Source organism: Grus americana, chromosome 13 (assembly GCF_028858705.1).
Source record: "Grus americana isolate bGruAme1 chromosome 13, bGruAme1.mat, whole genome shotgun sequence".
NCBI classification, from domain to species: Eukaryota; Metazoa; Chordata; class Aves; order Gruiformes; family Gruidae; genus Grus; species Grus americana.
In genome coordinates this window covers 16010895-16028381 of record NC_072864.1, presented here as the reverse complement: position 1 = coordinate 16028381, position 17487 = coordinate 16010895, and the positions used below count along the sequence as shown (strand labels likewise).

The 17487-nt window shown below is 36.3% G+C and overlaps 1 protein-coding gene across 1 annotated transcript in view; it reads right to left on the bottom strand.

Annotated features, from left to right (window-relative positions):
• Positions 1–64: 64 nt before the first annotated feature.
• The window catches only part of ADCY7 (adenylate cyclase 7), a 30476-nt gene continuing 13053 nt past the window's right edge, over positions 65–17487 (bottom strand). The window contains exons 8-23 of the mRNA XM_054840371.1: positions 16986–17029; positions 16065–16145; positions 14951–15023; positions 14077–14174; positions 13285–13369; positions 11776–11913; positions 10521–10583; positions 9884–9922; positions 8330–8493; positions 7048–7129; positions 6317–6472; positions 5475–5621; positions 4932–5039; positions 4012–4126; positions 3265–3389; positions 65–3147 (exon numbers count right to left, since the gene is read on the bottom strand). Of these exons, the coding sequence (XP_054696346.1) occupies positions 3001–3147; positions 3265–3389; positions 4012–4126; positions 4932–5039; positions 5475–5621; positions 6317–6472; positions 7048–7129; positions 8330–8493; positions 9884–9922; positions 10521–10583; positions 11776–11913; positions 13285–13369; positions 14077–14174; positions 14951–15023; positions 16065–16145; positions 16986–17029 (1665 nt within the window). The 3' untranslated portion in view covers positions 65–3000. The remainder of the gene's footprint in view (positions 3148–3264; positions 3390–4011; positions 4127–4931; positions 5040–5474; positions 5622–6316; positions 6473–7047; positions 7130–8329; positions 8494–9883; positions 9923–10520; positions 10584–11775; positions 11914–13284; positions 13370–14076; positions 14175–14950; positions 15024–16064; positions 16146–16985; positions 17030–17487) is intronic.

Here is a 17487-nt window from a genome sequence, read left to right as displayed (position 1 = left end):
TAGCATTCCAGTTCCCATCACTTACCTTTCATACAGTGCAGTAGAAGGCAACAGATGACAGGAAACAGTACTGAAATTATTCTTTCATTGTTGAACACAAGTATGTCACTCTACGTATTTTCCAGTTACACATTTTTTTAAAAAAAAATACCAAGTTTATGAGCAAAACCAATCTCATTATAGGGGTATAACAAATATGCCTCCTTATCTTGGGAATCTTCATCAAAATAATTCCAAAACCAAACAAGTTTCAGGAAGTTTTTTATTTAATGGTAAAAACAAAAGTTTGTTCTTTAAAATAGATTGCTAATTCAAGATGTTATTAGCTCTTCAAATTAGATACAGTGCCATTTTCGAGGTTGAAGAAACCAATAATGCTGTAAGGAAGATTTTTCTAACAAGGTTATTTCCTCGGTCTTAAATGTCACAGTTCACTCTCAAAAGGACTGGTGAAAACAATTGTTTAAATACAGTTGCTTCTTAAGTTGAACTTTTTCTGTGACTGAATACAGCTCTCTATTACACAGTTCCAGTTCTGATGAGAAATTAGAAAGGCATCCTCAGATCCAACCCTTTTTTCATTACACATGGTTTCCAACTCCTCCAAGTATGCCTTGGCCAGTACACTAACAGCGAGTGAGTGCTCCGAGTGCACAACATCCTTTCAAAACTGCAACAAAACCTGCTGCTTCCAGCTCAGTATGTTGCTTCTGTAAAGGAGGTTAAGTTGAAGTTATGCCCAAGCAAGTTACTAGCCTGACAGGCAACACAACATAAACAAAAGCATTTCAAAATGCTGTTTTGTTACAGCAAGTTTTCTTTCACAGATAACTTATGTCTACAGTCTACTAGTTCTGTGACCAGAAACACTTCAGAGCCCACTCTATCTGTAGGCATACTGCACTTTCCAAAATATATTCATCTGGCAAACAGTCACTTTACCTAACATATGACATCAAAGACTGCTGAAAGGAGCCTTTGACACATGCATGGTCCTCAAAAACAATAAATAAATATCTGACAAATGCTTGCTGAGCATCTGTAACTACAAATATAGAACATTCAAGAGTAGCAAAAGCTGTTTAAAAGTTTATTCAACTACAACACTGACCTTATACTGACAAGACACCAAGTATGAAACTTCCTTCAGCAGAGTCCATACGTGAACCAGACAACCTCAAACGAAGTTTTTCTAATGTGCTATTTTCTGTTAGAGACTTAACTACATACACAGTTTTGACCTACCAAATTGACAAAGGCTACAAGCACAAATTTTTAATCCACAGCTGGACAATATTTAGATTTGTTCCTGTCTTGAAACATAGTCACTTCATCTTCTAAAGAAATTACACAGTAATTAGAAAGCGGCAGTGATGCATAGGACTGCTTGTTAAACACTTTTCCAGTATGGTTTAGTACTAAACCCAGAAATACTAGTAAATGCTGCTTTGTTTGTAGAAGAGTAAGGCTTAACAAAACAGAGGTTGAACTCGGTAATCACGGTGCTGTTTAGTCATACTGCATGTGGTCTGTCACGGGGAGGGGGAACCCATCCTTAGTTAATACATGTAGTTGGGCACAAGATGTTAGTCTTAGAAAATACCATCATCTCCACCAACAGAAAACAGTGATTGCAATAAGTAGAAAAATGCTAATTTAGAAATTAGTGAAAGCCATTAAGAGCTTAAAACCTTTACAAACTAAACTAACTTACAGCAAGTCGATTTCCATGATCTTACTAATGCTCTACACATACTGTCAGTATTGAGGCTCTGCTGAAACATTTCCATTATGAATATGTTTTTCCATACATCCTTTTGTAACCTTCAAACCCAATTTGTTTCATCAACTGCATTGCCTTTAAAAGGTGTAGGAACCAGCCAGTGGCTGCTCAGATTGAAGAGACAAGAGTAGAAAAAAAAACCCCAAACCCACCTCCGATACGGTTCTGTTTATACAGTATCTGCTACTGTTTCTCATACTATCCCTTATCAGTTCTGTTCCTCAGTTTCCAAACAATTCAAAACAGATTTTTTTTCCTTCTGTAAGTGCCCTCAAGAACGCAGTCAGCACACACAATTCCTGCCGAGTGTCAGCGATACACGCTGTTACCAGAGACTGTCTAACCGAGCATGCCGGGTAAACTGCGGGTGCTCAGTGCTCCTCGAGATCAGGTATATTGTTGGTAATTTAAAGCCAGAATTTTAAAGACATTCTTTTATGTGACTGTATAAAATGTGCATGCAGATACTCAATACAGAGGCACAGAAACACAAAGGAGAACATGTAATATAATGTAAACACTCTGAACTAGATGAAAGTTACTTCCGAACAGCTGTTGGTCACGAAAACATTTGCGTAACACAAGGTAGTACTGTGGAGGAGGCGAAGACAATAAAAAGTGATCCGATATCATGCAATTAATTTTGTTTTTCCAAAGGAGCTCGGCGCAATTATCATATGATATATTTGAGTTTACTTGTGTTCCTCTTTCCATTATTCAGCCGTCTTCTGCTGTGAAGTCTGTTTAGCATTAAAAGCGGGATATGCAGTGCCAAAGTATCATCTCACATGTTTATGACAAACACAATACTGTAAGCAGGTGTGTCAAAGAATGAAGCAGTGGAATCTTTTAACGAGTGTAACGAGTTCTACAGTGCATCCACATATATTGTTACTGGAGCTGTTAAGACTCCCACAGTGCAGGTAAGGAAAGGAACTAACTGAAAATGCTTCGTGGCAATTCCAGGTAAATCCTCAAATTATTCCAGGAAAAGGTAGTCTCTTTCAGACTGGTGGTTATGTGTCTTCTAGGGACTTTTCAGAACTTCTCTTCTTTCAAAATAATAATAAAAAAAAAAATCATTCTCTTATCTTGAGATGTAGAAGAAATAGGAATAGTATATATGTTTTTAAAGTCCTTCACATAAGGAGGGAAATTCTAAGTCTTCACAGAAGGGAGGCAGTTCTAAGTCTATTTCGATTAACTTCATCGTAGCCTCAGTTCAGTCCCATTCCTTGGAATTTGGCAGTCTCGGTGCAAACAAAGTAAGTCCTCAGTTCTCCCTTGCCTTTGACATTAATGAGTCCCCTACATTCACAAGAATATCCCAACTCCTGTAGTATTTTACTTGTTTCTTCCGTGACCTTTGTGTGAAAAGAATTAGAAACTCTTGTGAAATTCTTCTGATTATTCACATTAAAAAAAAAAATCCATAACCAATTAGAAATAATTTCTTAGACATTCCATGGCTGATTGTTTACCTGGATTTTCCCAAGCTCCCCCGTACTCTCCATTCGGCTAGCAACGTTAACAGTGTTGCCCCAAATATCATACTGAGGTTTCCGGGCACCAATCACACCAGCAATCACAGGGCCATGATTTATCCCTGTGTAAACAAACGCAGGTGTCATTACTGAAGTAGAAAGTTATGTGCTATCTAGCTTCATTATTAGCCATAAGTCATGTGCTTCAGGGGAAAAAACCCCCCAAACTTCACCTTGCAACAGGTTTCTAGCAATCAGTATTACCCCTGTTCTATAAATCTTAGTACTGAGGCTGAGGAGATGTGAAATGACTCATCCATTGTAACACAGGAAGTCCCAGAAAGAGCTAGGGCAAAGTTCACGCCAAAGCAAAATTCTTCCTTTTCTCCTTTTAGTATATAGAAACAAACTTTTGTATAATGACAATACTGTCTTCAGTCAACACCTAATAAGGGGGTACCTCCCTCTTCATCCACACCTATAATCTTCTCCACAGTCATCCAGCTGCAGTCTTTGTATTGCTCCCTCCAGCAATTAGAGAAGCCCACCCGTGAAGGAGTTCGGCACATGTAAAAGCTAGACTAGCCATCACTGCCTCAGCTAGTCAGCATTTTATAATCATCCAAATACTGTGTTGAGGGTTAAGACAGGCTCCACAGCACTCAGCAATTTACTTAAGTCATCCCACCTCATTTTAATTTTTACGGAGCTGCAGAGCCCACGCTCTTCACAAGCTGAACTTACCAATACGTAAGCGGAAATTGTTAAAGGAATGTCGGTTGATGCCATCCAGTTTACTCATCAAGGCAATTCCATATTCCACCATAATCCCAATGTGAGCGTGCTGTCTTTCCTTATCCTACACAATGCATAACAGATATTAATGATCAAATTACCACACAGAAGGTTGTGCCAGGCTACTATTCCAAACCATGACTAGTAATGAATAAAGTATATATTTAGAAGGATGAGACCACTCATCCTTGTAACTGTGCAGAATTGCACAATTCAACAAACATTCCACATGGATTTAAAAAACCACATTAAATTCAACTGGAACGGCTAGGAGGTGATATGATTAAATTTTATAATGAATTTATGTCTGTTCTTTAGGATTCCAGATTTAATTTTACATGTTTTGTATATATTACATATGTGCATCCTAATGTCGTACACGAACTTGCTATAGTGAAAATGAACCTGTGTACAGAAATTGGTTTTAATTCTTCTGGGTGACAAATAGATTCAGATTCAGATTCAGATCTAATGTGGCACTTGAGGATTCTCTTTGTGCCAGTTCTCAGGTATCACAAGAAGCTTACTGTCCAATTCTGAGACAGCCTGTTCTTTGGCAGCCATTCTTTGACTTCCCTACTATTAGAGCGATTCTGTTATGCATCTACAAGTGTAAAGCTACTGGAATCAAAGATTAAAGATGTAAAAAGTGTGCTGGGGTTACAGACTTGATACCTGCTTAGGAAAAAAATGGAACTAGAAGACAGTGAATTCAACAAGAGACAATACACTTTTATTACCTTTTACCACATTTCAGAAAGTCACTCTTGGTGATTGACCTTCTCTTTTATATGACATTATATTTTGTTACTCTGAAATGTGCCTATGTACACACAGAATATCGAAGGCAGATTTCAGAGATAACGTACCTGGTTGTTCTCTTGGCCTGGTGTAACACTGAGACCAGCTGCTGCCATGTAAGTGCTTCCAATGGTTTTTATTTTTTCAACACCACTAAATTTGGGTTTTAACAAGAGCTGTTTGAAGGAAAATAGAGACTTGAGACTTTAGTATCATATTTCAGTGTAGGATTTAACCAAAAGTCTTATACTGTCTACAAGTAAGCATTAAAGTTCTCTAGGAATACTATCAATCACATGAAGGTCAGATAAGGAAGTACTAAGGATTAGTTTCACAGTTTTGCTCTACCTGCTCATATGAGAAATAAAAGCACTGAAGCACTAAAAGTCCTGAAATTCAGGACTTTCAAACCATACTACTAATGCATTAGATGATGCAATTGAAAACCCCCATCAGATAGGAATCTATCTTTCAAGATTGCAAGGCTGAACTCAGAATATTAGTTAATCCCAACAGCCATTTTTCCCTCTCTAATGCTCACAGATCTAGTGAAACATTGTATTTTGCAGTAAATATGTAATCCAGTCCATTTTTGCCAGAAGGTTAATTACCTCATCAAAATCAGCAATGATTTCATTTAACAGCCGCAAGCATTCCAGGCCTTCTTTATTGACATCACATTCAGTATAAAACACCTTAAAATCTGGTACCGATGCAAACATGACACAGACACAGTCATAAGATTGATGGTACCAGTCCTACAGGAAAACAATACATTCACACATCGTCAACAGTTACCTTCCACCACAGGTATTCAAAACTATAATTCTTGTTTGTAACCAGTAATGAAATGACAGTTTTCCTATGAAAACAACTACAGTACTTTACAGTAGGCATCTCTTATTTTATCAGAAACATTAAGGAAGTTGATTTGCCTGAGGAAAAGCTGATATCTATGTATCTTAAAGATTCTCATCTATTCTCGACAGTGCCAGTCTTATGACGCTTACCATGGCTGTGAATTCTGATGACATGCTGGCAGAATAAGATGGATGTCTTAAAAAAAATCTTTATCGATGAACTTCTCACTGGGGTTGTTACCAAGGAGATACTATCTGCTCCTCAACTCACTTCTTTAAAAAGAAGGCCTACATTCTCTGGTAAAATACAGTCTTTGGAAAGCAGTCAATCCTTTTTAAATATTTACCAAACTCAAACCATGTCCTGAAGCCAAACTACCAGTTCTGAAAACAGATTTCAGAGACTGACACTAAAAGTTTACATTCTTTTGAGGCCATCTGGATAGCAGATTCTTGGGTTTACAAAGGTCTTGGGATGCAAACATGAGGCAAAGAGCACAGAACCTTACAGTCATCTGTGTCCGTGTTAGCATGACATTCTACATTACGCAAGCCCAATTTACTGTCCTTCATATAGCAGAGATTAAACATACCTCATTTCGTTTTTCACCAATGAAATAGGCAGCAACGTGTGCTGGAAGTACATTTTCTAGCAAAAGCCTGTTAACATTCTCCATTGTTTCAAACTGTTCATGTTCTTTTTTAAACTTATTCTTCCACAGACAATCCAGTCGACAGTAGTAGTCAATCTGCAAAGGGACCAAATAGGATAAATTAAATCCATATAATATCTCGCTGAAAAATTAGTCAATTTATTCAAAAAGTGTAGTAGCAATAAAGTTTCCTCAAGGCCTTTTGAGTCTACATAGTTATGAAAAATGTGCTTTGAGAATGAAGGTCAGAAAAATATGAAGCAGTCAGTACAAATGAATGTCATTTGGGTACCATCAGGTGTAGTTACCAAAATCACATTTTAATAATATGGTGATTATTTTTATCTTTAATTACTGCCTTGATTTAGGATGAATATTAACATATAAATACAGATAGATCCAAATTGGAAAAATTTGGAAGTTCTGACTTCTGTAATGTAAACACCATTGAAAAAATATAAACACTTTCCATCCTTTCACAATAAAATTTTTGTATTATCTATAACTAAGTACAAGTAAGTATATTATCTACAACTAAGTACAAGAATATAAAAAAAGATCAAACTATATACTAATTTAGTGCAAAATTTCAATGAACAATACTTTTGCATTTTATTTAAATCAATTTGCTGCAAGTGAAAGCACTTCCCTATTGCTTTTTAAATACATACCTGTTTTGCAAGTAAAATAAGGGTTATGTAAAACAGAACCAGATATAAATTAGTCATTGTCCTTGGCTCTTTGACGAAAAGCCTGAAAACAAGAAAGCAATGCAAAGTCATTTGTATCCTTGAAGAAAATCCACATGATTAAGGGTTGGGGGGAAGAGGAAGGGAAGAAGAGCATAGCAGAAAATGGTGTCTCTGTCCAGACATCTACCCCCAATGCCACTGTTCATTTGTGCCAGTGGCTGTCTGGTTATAGGTGCTACCCTAATAGCAAGAAAGGACTATCATTCAGTTCAGTACATTAATTGTGTTTAATGTAATGACAAAACGGGTGCTGAAACCTTGTGAAGTAGCTATTGTATTGAGATGTTCAAGTAAACATGGCTTTGTCTTAATGGAGCCATCTTAATTCCCCTTACACTGAGTTGCAGCTTTCCTCCCCACACCACCCCACAAAACCACAGCCTACAAAACCTTGAAGTAGGAAAAGAAACTTTCTTGTTTGTGGAAGGAAAGATGACAACAAATAAAAACCTGAATTGCTAAAACAAAGCCATTAAATCACACCTGTATATAGTTCCATACAAATCTGAGATGCCACTCATATTTCATAGTGATATCAGTCTGCCTTGCAACTTCTATTAATTTTCACAAATGCAAACTAAATTCTCGTTATATGAATAGCCTGGGATTAAGAGGCTAAAATAAGAGCTCATTTAGGCTTTTTTAAGCTGTGCTGACAGTTCACAGCCTCGACAAAATAAATTTATCCTAATCTTCAGCTATGAGATTATGCTGAGAATCTGAGAAACAGACAAGTGAACAGTAAAACCCTTTCACATATGATTTCTCTGAAGTATTTCTATAGTTTCTTCAATTAGATCAGATAAGTTGCTGTTATTTTTCAAGATATGTGCAGTTAGTGAGGTAAGTAAGAGTTCGCCATCCTATTGACTAGCAAGGTCTCACAAGCACAGCATGAGCATCAGACTTTTAGCAAGGCTTTTCTTCACAGTTTAAGAGAAGATCAACCTTATTATGAGATTTATATTCTCCCCCTAGTCTTTAATGTAAGCTAATCATCCAGAAGCCATATTACAGAATTTTTCAGAACACACACACACTTTCTTAAAAAAAATACGATTTCCATGTCATTAACTTTACAGAAAGGTTTAACATCTGACTTACATCTTTCCGATATTTCAGTATTCCAGTAAGCGTACAAAAATCTAACACCTCCTTTAATGAAACATTATTGTCAGTTATAAGAAACTTTACACTGCACCTGGTACTGTTGCCATAGAAGCTCGAGTTCCCATGCTGAAGGGTATTAAAAATGATGAGATATACAGTCACAGCAATGGACAGGAGGAGAACTTTGAGTTCAAAGCTCATCTGAAGAAATACCGAGCAAGCAATGAACCCCAATATGCAGCAGTAAGCATAATACTGTAAAAGAAGAATTTGAAGAGCAGTTGCATTATTCAGGCTTTATGCATAAGAGACTTTCAAACCATAGCAAGTGCTCCAAGTTCACGATCATTGTCATCTAAATAGAAGAAATTACAATCACTTGCAAAATACACTTAAAGCTTTATTTTTAATTGCACTAAAAGGCTAAATACTTTTTTTAATTTGTTCAAGACAAACAAAAAGATTTAAATAAAAAGCATCACACCAACATAAGCAGTGTCAGGTAACAACTGAGGAGTGTTGAGAATTTATCTTCTGAAGTCTATTAATTTAGGCAATTATTTATTTAAAATTTCAAGACTAACCTAAAGTAGATTCATAGTCCAGTGAACAGGCTCTGAACCAGGAACTCCAGCATTCTGATCCTATTTTTGACAGTACTCCCCCTTTGTAACCGTAAGCAGATACCACATTCCCATCTCCCCCACCTGTAACACGTGAAGACTGTGACCTGTTCTCCAACCTTAGATGCAGCTCCTTCATAAGAACTTTGATGCTTATAAGCATTATAGAGCTAGGGTCATTATCCAACAGAATTACTGAAAAACCTCCCAGAGGAATCACAGTTCAGGCGTGGTGTCCAAGGTCAGCACACAGCTGGGAGCATGAAAACTGTCAGGTGGCACACAGTGTGTTGTGCAGACAGGATTGCTCCCTGCAGGCACAGGTGTAAGATGCTGAGCTAGCATACTTTAGTCTACAAACTACTCCAAAATTACCTCAGCTTCTGCTCCTCAAGAGTTTATTTCTCTTTATGTACAAAGCATAGGTTTTCACCAATAACAGCACAGACCTACCACAGATCTGGGAGATTCTTAGCTAAACAGTTAATGTTTCTGCTGAAGTTAATGAAACCAGAACAATTTATGGGACAACTCAGGATCAGAGCCCATACAGTAATGTATTATACCATCTGTCATCCTAAAGGCATTGAGTCTAACCTCCAAAATGAACACTTACGGTTATATCCCTGAAGCCAGACCTCTGAAAAAGAAAGCACTACACAGAGAGCACTGACACAGGACTGTTGCCCATTTAAGCCATTTCACTCTATCAAGATACTTTACTGGGACACTTACAAGTACAGCTCTCATCTCTCACACTCAAACGTAATCATTATCCTGTTCTACTGCTTTTTCCTCAAGTTTCAGATCTACTTTTAAGTCTGGAATTTCAAAAAAGTGCAAAGCTATACTTTATTCAGCACAGCTACAGAAGCTGAAATATCTTGATTTCATGAAGAACTTTTCTGCTGTCAGATACCTAAAAAAGCTGTGTTTTATACAGCAACAGAAACTGGCAGTTGTCAGTAAGACATACAATATTCAAGGATCTTGGTTTAAAGTAACATGTATTCACTACTTACAGTTTCCTCAACGTAGGACTGAGTTGTGTTTCCGAAAGGCTAATTTACAGACATAGAAGAACAGAAAGTTATCAGATGAGTACAATGTGTATTATATGTATGTAATTTATTATTTGTCATATGGACTTGAATGAAAGGGTCCTCACACAACCTGCTACACATCATTCAAAAACACATCCGTCATCTAAAGGGGCAGCCAGGTAACAAAGGAGCATCCCAAACATTTGGATGATCTCAAAATAGAATGTTCTTTGCAATTAAAGAGATAAAAAATTAAACCCTCAAAATGACACAAAAGGATTATCTCTAAGTGCTGAATCTATCCTTATAGAAATGCTAGAAACCAACTTTCAAAGGTGCTGAGTAACCAAAATAAGCCAAGACTGCAACTTTATCTATGAGTACTCCAGACTTTTGAAAATGCCTAAAAGATGCACAGTAAAGCCATTGCTAATGATAGAAAATATCCCTAGAACTGCCCTGTGGCAGGAGTAAATCTTTCTGTTCAATGATTTAAAAATTCTATCTTTATAAAAAGATTAAAAGGTATAAAAATGCTGCCACCCATCTATATTATGCACACCATCCAATACTCATTTAATTTTAATCTTAGAAATGAAGATGGTACTCTACTCACATAGGTTGTAGCACACAGGTCATTTGATCCAGTAACGTTTGCAGCTTTGTTTGCAGCATCTCCCTTCATTTATTAAGGTGAAAAAAAAGGAAAAAAATATCAACAAAACCACCAAACTTGTTAGCAGGTAGTTACTAATTTTAAGGTTTTTTCTCCATATATTATACGAGTCCTGATCTGGTTGCCCATTCAGCGCTACTGCAATATAAATGTTGAAATATAATATCCCATATAGTTTGATTAAACATGTATGCACACACAAGGTGCAAGGAGGTTAAAATTGCCAAATATTTACTTACTTATTTTTTAATTCTGGGTAAAGTTTCACATTATGGCTATGCTAATCTAACAGCTAACTGGCACAAACATGGTTCTGCTGTCTCACCCCACAGTCTCACAGCTGCTGTTCCTGTTTTCTTTTAGGTGCTCTCTGGTGGTGTTCACATGACACCACTCTGAGTCAATTTACGGACCTAAGCCAGCAGAAAAACAACCCTAGAAAAGAAAATTAAGCATTTTCTGCAGTATAGCTTTCAGAATAAACTCCCCATGGAATCAAAAGAATGGCAGACTGAGGACATGGGATCAGAAGGACATTATGTTTAGTAGCTAGCCATCAGATAGGTTTCACTGTTAACATAGGATGTCACATAAAGCTTGTTCAAAAAAAAAACCACAACAGAGTGGTCTTGAGCATGAGGTTACTCCAAAGGGCTGTTTTTCAAATGTATGTAGCCCAGGTACAATACAATATTCAAACTAAAGTTAAAAGACGCACTCCATTTGCACCTTAGTCTAGACCCATAATGTCTTTGGTTTTAGAAGAGAGTCAAGCTATATTCTTCCCTCTCCCATCTACATTATTACTAGCTAGGGCAAATAGCACAGTGAACTTAAAACTTCTACTTACTGCAGCCAAACACTTAAACCCACATTAAAAAAATGGAAGACAATCTTAGTGATGATGGTTATAATCAATAGCAATTATAAATGCCATCTTGAAAGCAAGAAAAGGTGATGTAAAATAGAACAAGTCCACCACACGAACGTTTAGTTCTAAAAACTGGAAAATTTTTACTTTTAATGCTTTTTACATGGCATCGTGCATTATCCTTGCGTAAAGCAACTCATGCTGCGAATCGGACATTAGCAAAAGCAGCAAAAAGCAAGGTACTTGATGAAAAGAATACAGGAAGTTACTGAAATTGTGGATGTTACAGTAAATTCATAGAATAAAGGTAATGTGATTACTTACCAAATTAAAAATGGCTATAACCAGCAAGGCACCTATAGTGATGAGTGCTAAAGGAAGCCTAAGTAAAGGCATTCTTTCCACCTTTTCTGAGATAGCACAAAGATGGCGCAGGAAGGGCCACTGTTCTGAGCAGCACTTCTGTAACCAAAATTAGTTTGTTTCAGTAACATGGATAACACTTTAATACATGTGAAGAAATATTTCTAAATATAAAATCCTTTTTCTCTGCAGGAGAGCGTCAAGAGTCTTCATTGCAATCCTAATTTAGAACTCTGGATCTAGTCATTCAGATTAAATACTTAAAGCCTTTCCACAACTGACAATGGAGATAATGCTTCCTTATTTCAAAGAGGCTGGGTGCTAAAATTTACTGAATTTCTGCTTTAAAAATACAAAGCTATGATCTGATTGAAAGTTCTAGAGAAATAGTGCTAAAAATATAGTGACAACCTATGTTGTATTTTTTAGTTATAGAGCTATAATGTTATATTTGGAACTACATTTTCAGATGACTAAATCGCAACCAATCATAGACAGTCGCCTTTCTTGCCATCCTAATATGCTCCATTTGTTGCTATAGTGAAAAACATCTAGTGAAGCATATACTTTTAATGATTGCAAGCATTATTCAAGGATGCTATACCAAAACGCTCCCAGCATAAAACTCATCTGATGCAACTGCGATCTTGAAAATTGAACCTGGCCCTGTAAGAGACTTTCTTTCCGTGGCAGTTTTCCTGGGAGACCACCATCACCACTCTGCAGTAAGATGATGGTGGATGTTCTCAACAGAACTTCAGAATTCCCTCTCACCCTTGGGCTAGCACAACATAGGTTTGATGAGCGTAAGGAACTCTCTAAAATCCCTTCCCTCTCCCACCCCTGCCTCCAGGCAGTTCTTGGACTGGAGAACGATTTTGTTTGGTTTATCGCTGAACACTATGTCACTTTACATTTTTAAACAGTAATTGCATACATTTAATAATGCAAAGAAAAAGGAACTAAAAATGCAAATTGTCCTAATAGATGTAATGGTTAATTTGGAATTCTAACAACTATGAAACTGTTGCCAATAAATTATTTATATGTTTATAATTTTCATGGGGCTTTATAAATTATTATGAGAACTAATCTTGCATTCAAACTTATTTTGATTTTAGTATTGTTTCCAGTATAGAAAATACCAGGATTTACAACCAAAATTACTATTAAGGACAAGCATAAAAATAAATTTAAAAACCCAACCCCCCTCAGCAAGTGTTAATGTCTTCCTCCTCCCTCCTACACATCTATTCTGGCACCCAAATAATTCTGAATTACAGTGAGAATTTTCAGACATGAAAATCTGGTTCAGGCAATGAAATCTTCTAGTAACCTGAGATTCAAGAGGCTCCTGTAACTAACTGTAATTAACAGCTTAATTCATCATCCTAAAAGATAGACCAAGGTGCCAAATTACATCCATCCACTTTTGAAAACAGGAAACTTTTTTTTTTTAAATAAACTTACCATACATTTCTCAGCAAAGCACACAAACAAAATAAGTACAATGATGACTGCAACAATGCCAAAGGAAATTCCTAATTTTGCAGTTCTAAACAGAAGAGAAAGCATTAAACAAACCAGTGTCAAATGAGGAAAAAAAAAATTTTCAAACTGCAATTCAGACTAAATGTTTGCTAACAGCATTTCTCTACGTTTAAACAGAATTTTTCTTCCAATAGAACTGGATGACCATAACATTGCAGAGGTTGTTGTTGCTCTGTTCCAACTCCTCACCGGCAGCCTGAACTACTACCCCATGCATAAACCACATGGAAATTGCACTGCAACAGCCATGAGAAACAAATATGCCATAACCTTCAGCATTACCAAACATCTGCTTTCTCAGAGGTATGAGAAGCAGCTCCAAGTTCCCTCCTTGTATCTCTACAGACAAAATGATCACTGAGCACATTTTAACCAGCTAATCCCATTTTTCTGTTGCTCGTTCATGTACTTACAGCCAACTATTCTTACAAAATAGCATTTCTCACTTTGCTTAGTACACACAGGAAGATGATCAGTTAACGCAATATTAAAGAAATAGTTCTGGTTTATTTTCATACTGATATCTAGGCTCTTATGCCAACAATATGAATGCACTCCTGTATTAAGGGGTAAATTAGTCCTAAGAGGTGTATGTTTCTTAAACGTAAACCCTCAGGAACTCCAAAAGACTTTAAAAAGTTTCATGCAAGTGAGTTTCACTTTAGCTGTTGGTTAATTTGAATTATAAATTATTAAAATACTGACACTTACTTTGGCATTATAAACATCTGTATCAGAAATATACAGAGGAACACAAAACCGGCACACGCGAAGTAACTCTTCATTTTTAGAATAGGAATGGTGCGATACTGAAATACAGATTATAATAAATCTTAAGGATAATTCCAGGGTTTTTTAAAATTCTATTAGATTTTTATGATAACACATATATGCAAATTTATACTGTACTATTAAAAATATACATAAAACAAGAAGAGAACAAAAGAAACCACCAAATAAAATTCACTTGGACATCTGTCAAGAAAAACAGCCCAGTCCAAAGGGTAATTTCAAACCTAGAGGGAAATTCGCCAAGTATGTAAATCAGCACTTCACAGATGCACGTAGTCAAAATCCTTATAAAAAAAGGATATACACAGAAGTAAACCTAAAGTATATATATACACATCCACTAGTAACTATATACAGTACCCCACAGCACAGTAAATTAAAGATGATTTATTCAAACAGGAAAAAGTACACTGTACCTAACAAATACCAGTATTATACTTGCAATGAATCAACCACAGAAAGCAAAGTATTTTCATTATGGATGCAGAAATACTTTTTTTTTTTTATCATTAGTTTTTATAGAAGCTCTTCATATAGTAAAGTTGCCAAACTCCTGCTAAAGAGTTTAACCACGCATTAGAGACAAAGTCCTTTAATCTACAGAATGAGCATTCTCAAGGAAGAATGACCAACTCACGAGATCTGCTTCCCATTAGTTACCAAAAACCTCTTTGGACGTGCAGTCACCTCCAGAATCCAGTTTCAGAATGAAAACAGTCAGTTGCAGACATATTTTTATGCTGCTCTGAAGCGCAAATCAAAGACCAAAAAGGATTATTTTGCTCTTACCAACCTCTTTTTCAAGACCAGGTTCTGCAAAAATCAGTGAAAATCCAAAGAAGTCATCTGATTTGCCACACCACGGACTGCATTCAAAGAAACAGACGTTACAAAATGTATGCAACTGGCAAAGGAGAGTATACAAAAGCATCGTTGTGGTTGAGACTCCATAGTATACAGGGTAAGAGTGCCACTGTTTTACACACATTTGACAGTTTTGCAAGGTCTTTATGTTTCATAGCATAGTAACATCTGAGCAGTTACATTTTATGTAGCTGACAGGCAGATCCAGACCACTCTCATAAGCAGCAGCGTCTGCTAGTTACATGCAAAATGTAACCCCAGACCTGCCCTAAGGTTTACAAAAAGGAAACTATAATAGCAGATGTTAGAGATGGCTCACAGCCTCCAAAAACTTCCCCTAAATAATATCAGACACCTATTAGGAATAGCTGAGGTACAGTGGTAACAGCCTTGCTATAATTTATATGAAACAAAGAGGTTTTCTTCTAGAATTCACTGTTTTACATTTGATAGGAATTTAAATACTGTCTTTTAAATTAAAAAAAAATACCAACCAACAACAGTGCCTGTGTTCCTCTGCTTTTAAATGGAAATATAGTGCTAAATGCACCCCCTGCTACTGATAGACCATTTACCTTCAGTAAACCAGACACAAAAGCAATTTTATTATTACCCCCAAAACTGCATTTTGACTTTATACGTAGGTTTTGTTCAGGACTGCACTCCATTTCCTGACACTTCTTATTTTAATAAGCAGAACACAAACATTAACTTCCCATCGCATCCTACACTGCTGTTCGGCTCATTCCTTTGGACAGTCATGAGAAACAAAGCAATAATTTTGCTATTTCATAGTAGTATACCACATTGAACAGCTAGACTAACCATTGGCTTCTTGCTACAATAATAGAGTAATACTTGCATTATATTCAAATTAAAACCAAAAAGGAACTAACATAAATTAAAAAAAAACCCACACACACCAAAAAAGGCCAGACAAAAATCCTGGTAACTTTTCATTTTTGAGAAGTAAATTTTATAATTTAAAATTGAGAATGCAGATTATTCTCAAAGAAACAATGAAAAAAAAATATACTGCATACTTAGTTGAATTGAGGCCCTCAATGGTTGACATCATTTCATCATAAATATCTTCCTCTATCCTTCCTTTCTGAGATGAATTTCTGAGAACGAAATGAAGTCCATGTCACAAATGCTATTCAGAAACAATGGCTACAGAGGACCATACTTTCTCAGTGCACAAATGGGGTAAGCTACCAGGGAAAAGTTAAACAAGAATGCTCCAAACTGCTAAACATATACATCCATAAGCACACTTTACTAAACATTTCTCTAGTTAGTCAAATCACACATTTTTCAAGACAATGTTTTGATAAACTAAGAGAATGTTTCACAAGTGAAAATCATCTACTTAGTTAACTCAGTGGTACAGGTACCACTGTAAGTATTTCTACATATAGTGCCAATTTTTTTATTACACTACAATGGCATACATTAATACTACTAACCAAAGACATATCTTGTAAAATATAATATAGATTTACTTATAACATTATGTTAAAGTGTATTTATTTTGTACTATAATATTTACAAACAAATCTAGCATCTGTAAGTAGGAAAACTAAAAGCTGAGGGAGCATAATCGGTTCCAATATATACATGCATGCAAGATATGAGGTGCTTTGATTTGTTTTACACTGCTCTTTAGGTCTCTAACTTCCCTACTCCCTTCCATCCTGCTACAGCCCATAAAGCCAAATGCAACCTGAATGACTGAGGGGCCAGGAAGATGAAGGGGGGAAATGTCCTTTTAGAGTCTGCTAGCAATAACAAATGTGAACCGAGAAGCCTTTTAAAGGCCAAAAGTTTAGCTTAACCTTTCTAATGCAGAAATACCATATACACAGTGATTAATCAACCAAAAGATCACATGCTTACAGTACACTGAACGGCAAGAGGACCACAGGATCATGTATTTTTAAAAAAGAAAGTACTTGACAAACCTATCAGAAGTTCTCTGGCGCCCAGTGGAACACAAAGGTATTTCCTAAATCAAATAAGGAATTAAGAATAAGTTACACACTCAGTAAATGGCAAACTACTATTGATAATAAACTTCAGGAAGCTGCCAAAAACATTTTGATTCACAAACAAAAAACAAGAACCATTCTCAAATAGAAAAGCTTATCAAAATCAACCCTTTTCAGCAATGTTTTTTGCTTTTACAAGTAAGCATTTTCTGACAAAAAAAAAGTTAGAAAATAATTGAATAGATCTTCCCTCTTATTTTTCTCCACACACTGAAATAACTAACATCAGCAGAGGCAAGCACACCAGAAACCACTTCCACAAACCTGAATGGATGGATACTTAATTTAAAATGTACTACAACTATCTGTCCACGGAGAGTAGTACAGCCTTGCTGCACCTCCAGGAGCACACCTAAAAGCACGCACATCTCCTCCTTTCAGCTGTCGGGAAGGGCATATGGAAGGAAAAACAAAT